General features: G+C 35.6%; 1 protein-coding gene across 1 annotated transcript in view; it reads right to left on the reverse strand.

Moving 5' to 3' along the window:
• Window positions 1–17,912, reverse strand: part of LOC138713610 (neuroligin-4, X-linked-like) — a 357,534-nt gene that overhangs the window by 186,434 nt on the left and 153,188 nt on the right. The window contains exon 3 of the mRNA XM_069845834.1: window positions 12,606–13,375. Coding sequence (XP_069701935.1) covers window positions 12,606–13,375 — 770 coding nt within the window. The remainder of the gene's footprint in view (window positions 1–12,605; window positions 13,376–17,912) is intronic.

The following is a 17,912-nucleotide window of genomic DNA, read 5'->3' on the forward strand; positions in this document are numbered from 1 at the left end:
ATCATTAATATTGTCAAAAGGAAACTTGACAACTATTCATTATTACTTACATCTGATTTCTAAATTAGTTCCATTACTAAATCAGAGACAATTATTTGCCTTGATATCATTTCTTCAGATCAATTGATCTTTCATGAGAATAAAAAATTGCTGATCTTAAATATCACTTAAACCTTGTAGCAAGTAATCATCACCTACAAACTAAACAAAAGTTTTAGGTATTCAAATCAGCTTGCTGTCGCTAATACGGACACACATTTTCTTGTCACATCCTACCATTTATCGCGAAATAAGAATTTTTGCTGTCACATTATTCAGATGTGTGCGAAATCATAATTTACCACACATATTATCGCCGCGGTCTCATGATTAACATGTCGGCATCATACAATAACGCGAGGTGTGCTTTTAAAACAATTTTACCGACCGATTGTTGCTCTGTAGGTTTCATTCTAAGCGTCATGTTGTCACTTCTTCGATAAGAATAAGTACTAGTTTGTTATATTGTTAAATGGCTATTAAGAATAATAATAATAATAATAATAATAATAATAATTATTATTATTATTATTATTATTATTATTATTATTAACTCTTAATACGAGCTTTAATAATTTTAATCATATACCTTAATGTTCGTCTTCAGCACAAGACATTGCAACCTCGGTTTTAGTCCACGTGGATGAGACAAGTAGGTGTCATTTAATAATGGAAGCAGCTTATTGGTTGCAATATTGAAATTGAGGCGAGTGATTGGAGCTGTGACACAAGATTGTGAAAACAATAATGCAATTAAATTACAAAGACCTGCCGAATGCACGAGGACGCTCAAAGACCTGCCGAATATTAACTATGAGAGCGCGGCGATAATACATCGTATATTTTTATTATTGTTGTTATTATTGTTATTATTATTATTATTATTATTATTATTATTATTATTATTATTATTATTATTTGCTGTTTAGTCAACTGTCCGAAGACAGGTCTGAACCTAACAAGTGATACTAACAATGCACCACTTATGAGGCAACAAGGCCAAAAGATAATAGGGTAGGTGGCCAGTTCTTTTCCATACATCGCCGATTAACTACATATTACACTAATCAGACTTCAGATGCATACAAAAAATATTGTTCTTTCTCTGATACAGTCATATCGTCAAGTGAGATGTACTGCCTGATAATAGATGTACATATCAACCGGAATCTGAATCAGAGGTTTATTATTATTATTATTATTATTATTATTATTATTATTATTATTATTATTGGTATTATTATTTTATTAATACTATTATTATTATTAACAATAATAACAGTATGTTATTTATTTAAATAATAACATATTTGACTACAAATTATATAATCATTTAACTCAGGTTCGATTTCCTGGAGAGAGTGAAGATATATCCACCTCCTTTACAGAATGGGTGCTTGTTGGTCGAGATCTTATACCACTCTAACTTCTATGTGTAGAAGTTCCGCCGTATATCTTTGTGGTTCAAAGTTATAGCCAAGCATCCCAGCTTTTAAATAGCATTATTATTATTATTATTATTATTATTATTATTATTATTATTATTATTATTATCTAATGTTTATAAGTGTCTTCTAAATAAAGTACTCAAATTTTTACAATGTAGACACTTTAAAAGTTTGGGGACTAAATCATACATTAATGTAGTAGGCTTAATGTGAATGTAGCAGAAACAACAATGATAAGGCGTTAGAGACCAACAGAGGTTTAAAACACTGTTCGCTCTCGTCATAGTGTATTTTCACCCCGACGAAATTCCCATCCCTCCAACATCCCTTCGTACCTTGCTTCAGCAATAGCTCGGGGTGTGTTTATCTGCCATTCTCTGTCAACTGTGGCATCTTGGGAATGCGACAGAAGGAGAGCCATTTGCCTCCGAAACTTCGACATTCTGGAATGGAGTAGAAGGATATAGGGGTTGGAGGGTTGAAGAGGGGTGAAGTCTGCGCTAGAAAATCGGGGGCGTGCTTGGAATTTAGCACGACATCTAAAAAAGGGGGGTAGAGGAGAAATAGAGAAGATATAGACGATAAATTAGAGTATCAGCACTGAACATTTCACAAAGGGGGGGGGGGAGATTTGCCCTAAAGATGTTCTCTGGATTAATATTGTAATTTTAAGGGGCTATAGCTTTATGACTGTTTCAGGAGAGCGAAAGAAATTTAATAAATAAACTGCCCAGAATAAAAAAAATATATATATCTTGGTCCATGTACAACCTTTGACACGAAAATTGATCGCTGTTGAGAGATAAGTCCCATCTCGAAATAGCTCTGGAATCATCGTGGGCGCTGTGTTTACACGCGTGCATTTTACATAGAGAGATTCGAAACCATAAAGGCTTCCTAGGGAATATGTCGTTTCGTGACATATAGATACATCGCTGCTACGACTTGACCTCATCCTCGGATATCGATACTTAATAATTCTCCATGTGAATCTCGCGTTTAACCGGAACTACACGTTGCAAAATTCACGCTACAAGAGAGCGACAATTTTCCGTGTCTAAGAGCGTACAAAGTATAACGTCTAAAAAGTGAATACCATTTCTTCCCTTAAATAATTTCAGTATTACACTGTTCCTCTACTTTATACAATCTAGAGCAGGCGTTCTCAACCTAGTTCTCGCGAGCACCATGGTGCTCTTTTAATGACATTTGGTGCTCTCGTCATGCGAGTAAAAATTTTCTAGCGAACACGAAAGTTCCTGAGATCCTTTCTTCAATTCAAACTTTGTTGCACAGACGTAACAAATAGTGTTCCTAACCACCCATTACACTATTTAAATGACATAATAGGTCTTCCCGCATTCAGTGTGGACTTAATCATAAAAATTAAAATTATTCAAGAGAATGATATGTCTGCTCGTGAGGAAATTCAATTGATAGATTTCCAGTCCTCCTTGGCGCTGAAATATTTGTTTCAAAAGAAGAAATTCATAACCTTTTAGGGCGAGCAGAAGATACTAAAATACTCCAAATAATGCGGAGTGGTTCTTTCAAATGTATGGCTATGTTAGGGACAACCAACATATGCGAAAAAAAACTTTTTCATTTTCATGGGCAGGGCATTGTTGCGCCCCATGGTCAGGTAAGATGTAGCATATAAAAAAGGATCCCTGTTTTGTGGGCATAGTTGCGCCCCGTTCCCATCAGGTAGAGAAAAGGGACATGGCATAGTTGGGCCCCGATGAAATAAGTAGAGAAAAAGACATTACGGGAAATCGAGCCTCGTAATCAACCAATCTTATTGATTTCTTATTCGATTTAATATTCATTATCGATATTTTTAAAATGAACACCATGAAATTGGCAGTTTTTTATTAACTGTTTTTCTACTGTTTATGCAGTGATTATCGACAGCCTGCCGTTAAAATGAACACCATGAAGTTGGCAGTACTTTATTAACTGCTTTCTACTATTTATGCAGTGATTATCGGTAGCCTACTGTTAAAATGATCACCATGAAGCTGACAGTACTTTATTAACTGTTTTTCTACTGTTTATGCAGTGATTATCGATAGCCTATTGTTAAAATGAACACCATGAAGTTGACAGTACTTTATTAACTGTTTTTCTACTGTTTATGCAGTGATTATCGATAGCCTACTGTTAAAATGAACACCATGAAGTTGGCAGTACTTTATTAGCTGTTCTTCTACTGTTTATGCAGTGATTATTGATAACCTATTGTTAAAATGAACATCAAGAAGCTGGCAGTACTTTATTAACTGCTCTTCTATTGTTTATGCAGTGATTATCGATAGCCTACTGTTAAAATGAACAACATGAGGTTGGCAGTACTTTATTAACTGCTCTTCTCTTGTTTATGCAGTGATTATCGATAGCCTATTGTTAAGATGAACACCATGAAGTTGGCAGTACTTTATTAACTGTTTTTCTACTGTTTACGCAGTGATTATCGATAGACTACTGTTAAATGAACACCATGAAGTTACCAGCACTTTATTAACTGTTCTTCTACTGTTTATGCAGAGATTATCGATAGCATACCGTTAAAATGAACACCATGAAGTTGGCAGTATTTTATTAACTGTTTTCTACTGTTTATACGCAACTATGCCATGCCCATTGTACCACCTCATTTCTTCTGGGCGCAACTATGCATGCCTAGGTCTCTCAATTGATCGCGGTGCGCAACTATGCAATACCGTATGAAATACATGAAGAACAAAGCACGATCACGATTAACTGGATTACATCAGCAGGAATGTCTCTCCTTGGATATTACTAAAATTCTGACATTCAAATTCAAGGATGTCACCCTGGTAAGTGTTTTAATACTGTATTCATACAGTCCTATTAAACCTATTTGATTTCCTGGTGCTTGCGCACTTAGTATCAAGTGTGGGTGGTGGTCACAATTTTCAAAAGATTGAGAACCCCTGATCTAGAGCAACCATTCTCAACCGGTGTGCCGCGAGAAAATGAAATTAATAAAGATTGTCGTAGAAAAATTGGAAAAATAAATGTGAAAAGAGTCGTAAAAGAGTTGCCAGAGCAATAAAGTTAGAATATCGTACAAATCGATTATTTAGTCCTGAGAGCTCAATGATGCGAAAGAGGAGAAGTAATAGCAGTAGTCTGGAAATCTCCGGAGTATAGATAAGGGCGAGCGGTCAGTAAAGGAATGCAGTACAGCTTAACTGTACTGGAAACATACCGCTCTACCGCACGCATGGCATCCGATCGCTCTGAAGGCAAGCGAATGACTAACCCAAACACCCCTTGGCGTAACTAAATGGACTCGCCTGACCCAGGCGCACATCTCCGGCGACTGTCAGGACTAAATAATCGTCCTGTACCAACTTTTAGTTGAATTGAATTTAAGGGAGGGATGATGACGACCCATCACTGCGATCTTATTAGATGTATTGCGGTGACCCTCAGGCTAGGTTTTTTCCCAATCCGTACTTACTGACCACACTAAGGTTCGCTTAGCACCCAGGTTTGAGCAGGCAACCATACTCTCTTCCAGCTAACCCGCTCTATGTGTCGCCAGCCGGCGTTCGGAGAATGCTGTGGAATGATAACGGAATGGAGAAATTTTAGCGAAATGATGTAGATATGTGATATGGGGAAACGGGAGAACCTCGAGAAACACCCTAACTGCGACCTCTTCCGCCACAAATATCATTATGGACCAACCTTAAAAAAATATCGTATTTTACTTGTTTTGAAAAAAATCCCCCTAGCTAGGAACTACTGGTTTATATTATGTGAGTGTGCCGCGAGATTTTAAATTACAACTTTTGCGTGTCACATGTTGAAAAAAGTTGAGAAATGCTTATCTAGACTTAGAGAACGAAAGCAAACTCGCACGTGTAACATACACTTTTATGACGAAGTGTATAAATTGTAATTCTTAAGAATTTTACATTTAAAATATCTTCTAAAATCACAAATCGACGAAGCGCCTATGAAACGTTGACATGAATTAATTTTTAGATTCATAGGCAAACACAAAATAGCCTTATTGTAAATATTTCATCATGATGATTATGATAATGAAATATTCAATAGCCTGAAATCTATAATTACAGAGTTATCCAGAGACAAAACTATCATTGAATTATGCTGTTTCGTACGTAATATCATGTTTATCATATTGCCTTCTTCAGTTGTAATTAAAGATTGAAGAAGATAGCGAGTACTGCAACTAGTGCCACATTAAACGGTTCTTCACACCAATATTTGTTTTCTAAAATCACTAACATAGATTGAAATAAGCGTCCTTTTCAGAATTACTCGGGAGAGGATTATATGAAGGATTCAGAGCCATAGTGGGCCAAGCGCCATATATTAAAAACGTAAAATTAAGTTAATATAATTCAATGAAACATATAGCAAGTAATATAAAGTATGCACATTAAAAATAAATGATATGTCAATCTTCACTAAACTATGGTAGTCACTTAACTTTAACCCTTGCTTTTTCCTTTTTTAATAAATTTGGCCCACTATGGTTCTGAACCCTTCATATACAGTAGCTACTGATGTTCGACAAATTTGTGAATTATCTTAGGAAATAGGCTATACTGTATTATAAGAACTGCAGAACAAGAAACAGGTTATATCTATTTGTAATTTCTCTTCTTTCACGATAATCATTGTATTAACTCCCTTCTCGTGATAAGTGAAATTGAAGTTCCACCTACTTTGGAAAGGCGAACGTCCCGATAGGCTGATGAAATAAGCTTGGGTAGGAAAATGTTACAAAGAACATTCCTTTTATATCGATAACAGCACTTGTATTTCTTGTTTTCTTGTACTAGCTTACTAAATTCACTTCATATTGTTAATTTGTTTTCCGGCTTGGAAATATATTTTAATATACAAAACTTACCAACAGAGTGGCCTCTCTAAAATGACAAAGTATACCTAACAAAATACATTATCATATCATCATCATCATCATCATGAACTTCTTAGTGATCTGTGAACTGTAACACTAACAGAATGTAATAATATTAAATAATAAAAGAAAAATAAACATGAATTTTGAACACGTATAAACAAAATTATTAATCACTGAAATTATGTGTTATTACTTAACTTACAAATGGCTTTTAGGGAACCCGGAGGTTCATTGTCGCCCTGACATACGCCGGTCATCGATCCCTAACCTGAGCAAGAATAATCCATAGGTGGGATACCTCTCTCATATCCATTTTAATGTTATCCTCGCATCTACGTCTCGACCCCCCCCCCCCCAAAGGTATTTTTCCTTCGGTCTTCCAACTGTTTTGTGCTGTTGTATAAATGACATTTCAAAATCTGAATACATTACTTAAGGGCCATAAGGGCAATTTCTTTACAGATTGAATTGAATTAAATTAAAATGTTTACAAAAAGATAAGAAATATTTCCCCGGCTTCCAATGAGTAGGCCACAAATTCAATTGTCTCCAGATGATAATAATTTTTTTTTTAAAGTTCATAGAATTGCTTCTTCTCGTTGTCTGCTTCCAAAGGCTGTTCACTGCAGGTCTCAAATCTACAAAAGTAGTGACAACACAGCTGTCACGTGACGGACTGAGTGAGATGGCAGTAAATTTTGTAGAAATGATAACGGATATTATGCCGAAGACGATATAGTGCTTATCAAGTGGCGACTTTGTCGCTAAATCTGGTGGTTTTTAGCTGTTTTTCGGCAACAATTTCTTTAAACTTTTCTATTGTTTAAAAATACTTTAGCGACTTTTTTCAGCATCTTCTAGCGACAAAAACAAAACCTCGTCTATTTCATAGTAAGGAATCTAGCGACTTTTAAACTGTTTGGCGACTTTTCATTCAATTCATTTGACAACACTGTGATTCAGTTACGTTTTGTGGTGCTTTGAAGTGGAGGAGGATAGTCCAAGCGCCCTAACGACATGTTTACAAACAGGAGCAATGCTCCTGGATAAAAATCGAAGTTGCACAAGGTCGTAGTGCACCAGACTGTTTTCAGGGACTGCGTAAAGTGTGTGGCGATACAGCGTTGCCATATTGCTCCATGGTGATGGGTGTAAATGCTCCGTGAAGGTAGGGATGCTATTCAGGACAGCCCCTGTCCAGGACGACTCCGTGTTGACGACCACACAATTCAGCTCTTTGCTTTCCAGCTTGATGTTGGTCGCCAATGGAGTGTGCGTGACTTGGCCGCAGAGGTAGGCATATGCCACAAAACCGTGCTCCACATCCTGCGAGGGAAACGTTTCAACGCAGGAGATACGATTATCCGCACTATAAGGCGGTCCACTGCAGGACATCAACCAAGGTGGAAGCGCTGATGATGTACGACTCTTCCACAGTTGTGGCAAAAGGTGATAGGCATGAGGGGGGATTACAGTGAAAAACGTGATATTAACACTGGTAATAAAGCTATTTTCGAACTATCGAAGTGTTGAAACTACTTTTTATTAAATCATACGTATTTATATGATAGTATTTCGACGTTATATCCTTCTGGATTTTCAGACACACATGTCAAACTTTTGCAGTGATGATGTATTAGCTATCAATTATCATACACATTTCTTTAAAATAACATACGTGTGTATTTTTTTAAATTTGTGGATTTTAAACTGTGATGTGGACGTTTAATTCGGAGGATCCTGACTGCGCGCAAGATAAATTTCTACATTTTTAAAGCGTCCGACTGCGCGCGGCGGTCAATTTTGAGTATAGATCAACTGCGCGCGGCGATAATCTCTGCATTTTCCTTCCCATTTTTTTTTTTTTTTTTTTTTTCATATTTAGGACTCTCTATGAATGCTAGATTATTTGCCATTCTTAGCTATGGTTAAAATTGCAGTGTAATATGCATGCCGAAATTAGTAAAGGGCATTTGACAAGTTAAAATATGCATACCCGTGTTAGAACATGGCATTTGTCAAGAACTTACAGTATGCACTTAAATTATGTGATTTTCTTGTAATAATAACAAACACTCTTTAGGAAATTCAATCGTGAGATAATTCCTTGCCTAAATTTTAAAATTAATTCTTCTATGTACTACCTATGCTTTTCGCAGACACATTTAGATTTGTAAGTACCTGTATAATTCATTTTGAGGTAAGTGCTTGTCTGCTTGAATGACAGCGTCAAGAAAGTGGTATATATGCACTGTGGATGAGCACTGTTAAAATTAAGTCCGAAATCCCTGTAGAATGCCTCATAATCATTGGTTGTTCTTGATGTGATGGTATCAGAAGCCCAAATTTCTGGAGAACACACAGAATAAGAATCTATGAAAGTTGTTGTTAAATAATCTGTAAAACTTGAAACATTCGGATTGTTGGGTTTTACTTACTTACAAATGGCTTTTAAGGAACCCGAAGGTTCATTGCCGCCCTCACATAAGCCCGCCATCGGTCCCTATCCTGTGCAAGATTAATCCAGTCTCTATCATCATACCCCATCTCCCTCAAATCCATTTTAATATTATCCTCCCATCTACGTCTCGGCCTCCCTAAAGGTCTTTTTTCCTCCGGTCTCCCAACTAACACTCTATATGCATTTCTGGATTCGCCCGTACGTGCTACATGCCCTGCCCATCTCAAACGTCTGGATTTTGAGTTCCTAGCTAATTAAATCTTCCACAGTCATTTCCTACTTCCTCGGGAGAGAGAAAACAAATGACTAACACTATTTACTACTAGTTCTGACAAATTTCTGTTACTTACATGAGAAAGACTCGCAAGCAATTGAAGGGTTCAGAGCCATAGTGGGCAAAGCGCCATTTATTAAAAACGGAGAAAGCAAGGGTTAAAGTTAAGTGAATACCACAGTTTAATGAAGACTGACATATCATTTCGTTTTAATGTGTATACTTTATATTACTTCCTGTATGTTTCCATTGAATAATGGTAATAACTTCATGTTAATCCTTGTTTTCTACGGTTTTAGTATATGGCGCTTGGCCCACAATGGTTCTGGACACTTCATTTGACGTATTTGTGGTACATCCGCTTGCGCGCAGTTGGCCTCTTTAAACTTCAGTAGCTCGCGCGCAGTTGGACAAAAATTGACCCTTTCGCGTACAGTCGGTGCCCACCCGTTTAATTTTCCTAAGATTTTATAAGTAAGTTATTTGCAGATTCCATCCCTGACTAATCTCACTCGAGAGTCGGAATATTTATTTGCTATGTTGGCTCGCTAAGACTTGGTTAGTAATTGTTTCATTTTACATTTGTCATAACGATGCAACTAATCCCAATAATTTAGTTATGCCTATAATTCATAATTTCGAGATTACTTAAATATCTAGTCTTAAGGCAATGTCTTTCCGAACTGGCATACTTACTTCTTATGTATGTCCGTTTTTATTATTAGATTATGTATTTGTTTGCAACGGTGTCGCGAAAATTCGTCCCATCAATTTGTCACTACGACAGTTCGTCCCAGAAATCAATTCGTACCTGTGACGGTTGGTACATTTTAGAAGTTTGTCCCGGTCAATTGGTTCCATTTTAATTCGTACTGGACAGTATGTACCACAACAGTGCATCAAAGAATGCCAAGTTTCTATGAAAACGACAAGACTTTAAACACAACAGTGTATCAAAGAATGCCAGGTTTCTATGAAAACGACAAGACTTTGAACACAACAGTGCATCAAAGAATGTCAAGTTTCTATGAAAACGACAAGACTTTAAACACAATAGTGCATCAAAGAATGCCAAGTTTCTATGAACACGTCAAGACTTCAAACACAACAGTGCATCAAAGAATACCAAGTTTCTATGAAAACGACAAGACTTGAAACACAAAAGTGTATCAAAGAATGCCAAGTTTCTATGAAAACGACAAGACTTTGAACACAACAAAGCATCAAAGAATGTATAGTTTCTATGAATACGACAAGACTTTAAACACAACAGTGCATCAAAGAATGCCAAGTTTCTATGAAAACCACAAGACTTCAAACACAACAGTGCATCAAAGAATGCCAAGTTTCTATGAAAACGACAAGACTTTAAACACAACAGTACATCAAAGAATGCTAAGTTTCTATGAAAACGACAACACTTAAAATTGAATAAAAACATTCTAAATTGGAGAGTATATAAATACATTCTACACTGTAAAGTGTATAAATTATCGACGGTCCAAGATTAACGTTATCAGAATAGGAGAAACCAAAATTGATATATAAGTAGTACTTTTATACGAAGTACAGGGAAGGTGAAAGAAAAATTGAATGGACATGTGAGAAAAGAGGAGAATGCGTATCGAAAATACATATAGCAGGTGAAGTCCTTAAAAGAGATTGACCACTCGCATGGACCTGATTGGGGCAGATGCAAGGCTTTGGAAGTGGTGTTACGTGTTAAAGAAGCTGCAGTATCGTCCAATGAATCTGCTAGTTCTATAATAAGCAGGCAAGTTGGAGAAACAGCGAAATTTACCTGAATATTCCGCAAACTAATTCATGAAGACGTATACAAAGAGAAAGGCTTAAACTACTGCTTCAAATCCTAGAACTTCCATGGTACTTACTGCTTATAACAAATGTTTTAAGGTACAAATTTTCCGGGTCAAACAGTGTGTACCAAATTTGTCACGGTACAAATTGTGCTTGGTACGAAATACTATTTACGAAAAGTATTGGTACGAATTTACTGGGATAAATTGTCGTTTGCAACTAGGAAACATAATTTGTCCTGTGGATAGAAATCGTAACCAGGAAACGTCTTTTGAGCGATACTAAATTTTCATGTTTTTCTTCAGAGCGAAAGTCCTTTCGGGCGACTTGAAAGATTTAGTGCTGTAATTTTGATGATCTATATGGATTATATAGAAGAACTGTCATTAAATCTCTCCTTAGAGATAAAATGGAAAAAATACTCCATATTTCTAAACTGTTCAATGCTAAACATGAAGAAAATAATTTGATCCTTTATCCAAGTATATTTCTTGTTGATTTTGAATATGCAATCCATAAAAGCATAACACATACGTGGAAAATACCAGGATACCTGGACGTAGGTTTCATTTATCACAAGCCTGTGACAGAAAAATTCAAGAACTTGAGTAAGTGTAGTATACGAGTACATGCATAACGAAAGTGAATATGGTAAATGGCTTACACATATATTTGGCCTTCCGTTTAGACCCATGTGAAGTAGAAGATTGTTTTTCACTTCCTTTTAATGAACATAGCCCGACTTCTCTTGAGGTAACATCTTAAGTGATAATTTAGTTGAAAACTATATTAAAAAACAACATACCTTGCGTTACTTTAATCTGGCACTGTAATGTGACAATAATTTTATTTTTGCGTGAATTATTGTAACTCAAAATAAACTTCTAACTTAGCTCAAAATATATTGTTTACGCTCGAAAGGTACGTCCCCATTGTAACGACCTAAAAAAATTGAAGAAACAATATTTTCGTAACTACTACAGACGTGGAAAAATTATTAAACTAAATTAATTATATGTGCAACAAAGCTGTATTTATCGGTAGAAATATGAAGAAAAATGTATTTTGCACAGATATAATGAAGAGAAAATTGAGTCTTGAGGTAACTAATATTTTGTGAACATTCCCTTATTCTTTATTAACACGTCGATTTTGTTAGGGATGCTGGAAACCAAAGTTTGACACTTTCTTTGAATATCAGCATCATTTAGCCAGATATCTGATAGTGCTTAAATGAGTCCATGTTTTGTTGTGTGCCTCTGTTTGTTCACTTTCTTCTTCAGTATAGATCACAGATTTTCAATTTTGTTCATGTCCGGTCTTCTTGCAGGCCATGGGAGAATATCTTCTGCAGTATATAATTAAAACACCAGTAGTACCAACATAGCCGCAAAAATTAACTTAACCATTGGAAAAATATACCAGAAGATGTAAACAATCATATTTACAACGATAGAGACTGTGTGAAATATACTGGTAGTGGATATAACGAATTATATTATGTTTCCAAGAATACGTTTTAGTCTAATAATTTTTCCAAGTCTGTAAAAGATGCAGAACCTTTATTACAACCGAAGTAATGTACAATGTTGAAATGTTATTACGTATGTGTGCGTGAAAGAATTCTCCACTTACCTGAGGATAATCTCCGTCTTTAGTCTGGTAATCAAACACGTAAAAATAAGACTTTGTGGCGCCTGGCCCTGGATTTGACATCACACGGTAGCTGAGGAGGTCGCCGGTCTGCACTAAAGGGGCCACAAACTCAGCATCGCTTAGGGCAGCAACTGTAGCATCTCTTGTGTTAATAGGATGCTGCACAGTCCTCTCCCAGTCCGTGTATTCATTCACAACAGTAAAAAATATCTCTGACAAATGATAGGTGTACGCATTTCTGACATAAGTTCTTATTATCTTATCTCTTCGTTCTCCTTCGAATCCCGCTTGTATATCCGCGGCCGAGAACCTCCATAACGCTTCACTAGTCACAACACCAAACAGTAAATCGTATCTGTTGCCACCAGCACTGTTAGCAATCGCAGCCAATGTGGCATCACCACTTCTTTTCATATTACTGTTAACACCACTAGAGCCAGCGTAACCTTGTAAATCGGGATGGAAGTACGTAAGAAGTTCTTTCTGAAAGTCTGTTTTAATGACAACACCATCAACACTGGGTCCAAATGCACTGAGGTATGTCGGTGCAGATACATCTGCACGAAGAAGATCTTCGAGAGAAACTTCACGTAGACAGTCCACGATGTTCTCATGATCTCTGTACAGATCTTCAGGGATGGAACAGTTGACCTGTCTAGCAAGACGCACGGCGAAGCTGACGGGATCCTCAACAAGCGCCCAACTACTGAGAGCTGATCCGGAGAGGAGGATGGCGCGATGGAACAGACCTGCAATCATGATACAAAACCTATTAATTAAAACCTCCTTATTTATCATTCATTTTGAAAATAACAGAACTGAAAATTTAACGCGATAAGATGACAGCAATTCCTTACCGAACATCTTTAAAATATTCACGATATTAAGGAGAAAAAAGAGGGAACCGGTAATGTCAATTAATGTTATTTTTTTAAGTACTATTGAGTCACAAAACACTACATGTTCCGACACGATAATACAATACGACAGCAATATGATTGGTGGAAAATCGAAATACTTGTATAAATAAGGGTTTCAAAGTTGCTTTATGATTATAAATTTCACAGCACTTTTTCGTGATTACACACCAGTCCTTTTCGTACATATTTATTTATTTATTTATCTATTTATTTATTTGTTCTGGTGTAGGGCTAGTTAAGGCCATCAGGCCTTCTCTTCCACAACACCAGGAATACAAATACAATAACAGAAATAAAACGGAAAAAAACACTATAAACGAAGTAAAGTCACACAAAAATATACACAGGTTGCAGTCACACAAACTTTAAATGAGTGATTAAGTATAATTAATTGTATCCTAATTAACTAACATAAACAAGAAACTTGCGATTTTAATCTGGAGTAAAAAAAACACAAATCAACACTTCTAGCAATATCTAAAAAGCATTAAACAAGACAAAGTTTTCCAATTTAATTTTGAATTGTGATAAAGTCCGGCAGTCCCTGACATCATTAGGTAGCGAATTCCAGAGACGAGGTATTTCTACAGTGTAGGAGGATGAGTATAGAGACGTTCTATGATGAGGGATAGAAAGAAGTCGTATGTAAATACACATATACACCACACTCGTAATAAAATAGTTTCGTAACTCGAAAATCATGATAAATATAAAGATATGCTATTTTCTAGTAAAATACTGATGTAAAAATATTTTAATGAATAGTACCAAAACCTTTGATAATATACTATTTTATTAGTAGAATTTCATATCTCCAACTAGTAGAAAAATATCGGAAAAAAAATTACTAAAGTAATATGTAATATTTTCGATATACGACAGTATTTTACTGGAAGTGCGATACATACATACATAAATACATACATACATACATACATACATACATACATACATACATTATATACATTTAAACGACTGAACAAGGAGATAGATGAAAATTCAAGACGAGAATAGATGAAAATTCAAGGCGAGAAATCAAACATCACGATCCATGAAGAACCGTGAAAACATACAGGGATATATACAAGGAAGAATCAGGAAGTAACGCACAACAATTTTTGACAGAATTCTATATTGGTTCAAAGTTGGCATATAGCTAGTTTTAATCCTGCGCTCGATCAGATGTCACCCTGGAGTAACGAGAGGTAACTACTGAGTAAAGATGGGGTACGTACTAGCATCAAGGTGTAGTCCGTTTTTGTGGACTAAACGGAAAAGTACTACTGAAATCCATAGCGTAATGTTGGAGGTGTGTGATCTCGAGGTGGTGCAGGTTCTTTAAAGAGGCCGCCGATAAAGCACGTTCCGATTGACCAGTGACCGCTGCAACACCACCCAATGTCAGAGGAATTGAGGCGGTAATCATCCACCCTACAGTCCACACCTCGCATCGTCTGACTTTCATCTCTTTGGACCAATGAAGAATTCCTAGAAGACCAACGCTTCGATTCGGATGAAGAAGTGAAATCAGTCGTGCGCAGGTGGTTATAAACCCAGAAAACGGAGTTTTATGGACGAGGTGTACTGAATCTAGTGTCACGATAGGAGAAATGTGTCGAGGGATTTAGTTCCTATGTCGAAAAATAAATAAAACCTGTAGCTTCCTTGTACATTATTTCGTCTTGCTTACCTATTAAACACATTGGTAAAAAATAAATGTTGTGCGTTACTTTTCGATCCTCCCTTGTATATTACGCAAATGGATAATTTTTTTAACATCTTGGAGTAATAAATTAGAAACTACAATCTTGTTTTTACATTGTTCTACGTTTATCTACTTACAGAGCAATAGTGAGATAGTGTACTAGATTATGTTTCTTTGTCTTTACCTTTACATCGTAGAGGTCTTTTCAGTATCCTCTGAATTTTTGTGAAATATTTCCTGACTACTACGAAACTCGGTAATTAGCTTAGACTATAATACTTACTCACTCAGTAGTACACGCCACATTCATAATCCAGCATTGTAAGATTTCGAAAATACAACTCCATTAGAATAAAAGGACGTGGTATAGCCTATTTAGCAAATGCATTGAACTTATTTCCGAAATAATGAAGATATATCTTACAATTATTCTTGCACGACACAGGACTGTTTCTCTGCTCTCCGTATTAATGCAATTTGTGTTCCGCTCACAGCACAAGAAAACAAACGACCCGGTACAACAGTTACTCATGGATGTTGTGTTAGGCAATGTGTATACTTTAATTACCACATCCTCGGGAATGTGCGCAAAATAAAGCTACATTAATTATGTTAAATATATTGTACTCAATATATAAACTATGATGAATGTTATGACGTGCGTCGCGATTATTCGACAATACTTACTGCAGTTTCAGGTTCATGGTATCACGTTAGAACATAACTGTCCAATTGTAACTCGTACGAGTTAACCCCTGACGTAAGCAACCCGCAGCGCATATTCTTTAAGGTCGTTTTTCCTATTTTATATAGAAGGTTATTGACCTTAGCAGAGCATGCTTGACGTGCAATATCTCCTGGTTCTATAGGCGTTTGGACACACATGCGTTAGAACAAGGCATACAGAAAACCACAATATCATGAGCAGTACCGGAAATTTAGTAAATACCTCTTAGTTCTTCAAAGTTACTTACCATTATATACCTAACTACATTTTCTGATTATGTACAACTGTTCGTCAGCAATAAAGATATTATCATCCTATTCTTTCCACTGAGAGGTTCTGGCTGATATGTACAGCTGTCAAAAAAAAAAGTGGCCGCACTCGTGAACAGCGAATATTTTCAAAGTCCACTTCGGGTCGCGGCGATGTTACACGATGCATGTGCTTGTACAAGCAGTTCCGGAACTATGGAAGTGTTCCATATCTGCTCCTCGCAGACCAGCGGTAGAGTGCTTGTTTAATGATTCAAAGGTTGTGGGTTCGCGCCTTCTTCAAGTTTTCATTTTATTTTTTAATCGTTCTTTAGCGATGTAAATGATATTCAAATTATCATTTATATCCAGTTATCGTTCTTGATGGATATCACGTTATTTATATTTTGTTATCGTTCTTTAGAGATATGAATAAAATTCAAGCCATCATTTGTATTCTGTTATCGTTTTATAACGATATGAATAATAATAATAATAATAATAATAATAATAATAATTATTATTATTATTATTGTATCTCCAGTGGAGGTTAGCCCTATTTTACATATGTATGTTAGGGCTATAGTTTTATACACAAAATAGATAAGCATAAAGAGAAATGGAAAAGAAAATTAAATTAGCTTACGCGATGTAAACAAAACATAAACAATCCGTAAATTAGGCATTGCGATTGCAAAACAAATATCAGTTATCAATTTGAAACATACAAAAACATTAACAACACACATACGTAACATTTCTATAACAAAAATATGCAGCTTTCCGTACCATACATCTTAAATTAATACACAATAGTCACACAAACACAATCAAACTATAATTACGACATTGCGACGACATCAAGCATCCCATAACTGACTCACATACATAACAAATCGAGCATCCGTTGCAACACATACACTTCAACATAGTAACCACACTTTTAAAAGTTACAAATTTGGCTCCAAGAAGAATAAATAGGACACTGTTACTAATTACTATTCTTCTACAATTTCTTAAATACATCTGTAATAAATCTGTGAAATTCCGATATGAATAATATTCACGTTTTTTATATTGTTATCGTTCTTTAGCGATATAAATAATATTCAAGTTATCATTTACCCTATATTCTGTTTTCCTTCATTAGCATTATAAAATAATATTCAAGTTATTTATATTGTTATTGTTCTTTCGCAATATAAATAATCTGTATTTTATGTAGGTAATTATTATAACACAAATAAACATCTTTCTTTGTAAAATAGGTTACTTTATTTAGATAATTAAACACGTATTATATAATATCTTATATTAATTAAACAAACCGATATTTATCATTTATATTGTGTTATCGTTCTTTAGTAATACTGTATAAATAATATTCAAGTTATTTATATTGTAATCGTTCTTTAGCGATATAAATAACATAAATTTAATATTAGGTTTGGAAAAATCCAGTTGCGTAATACTGCTATTAGTTTTTCTTTTTGTATTATTACATTATACTATCTTGAACCACAATAAAATGAAAAGGAGTAACGAGGAATTGAACCTGAGACGTTGACATCTAAATTCCGACGTTCGTCCGCTGAGCTACGATGGCAAAAGTGTGGAAACATTTTCGGAAAAATTGGCCCAATCACACTCTAAGATTTTCTGATGATTCGTAGAAGCTAGTCCAGG

Source organism: Periplaneta americana, chromosome 14 (assembly GCF_040183065.1).
Source record: "Periplaneta americana isolate PAMFEO1 chromosome 14, P.americana_PAMFEO1_priV1, whole genome shotgun sequence".
NCBI classification, from domain to species: domain Eukaryota; kingdom Metazoa; phylum Arthropoda; class Insecta; order Blattodea; family Blattidae; genus Periplaneta; species Periplaneta americana.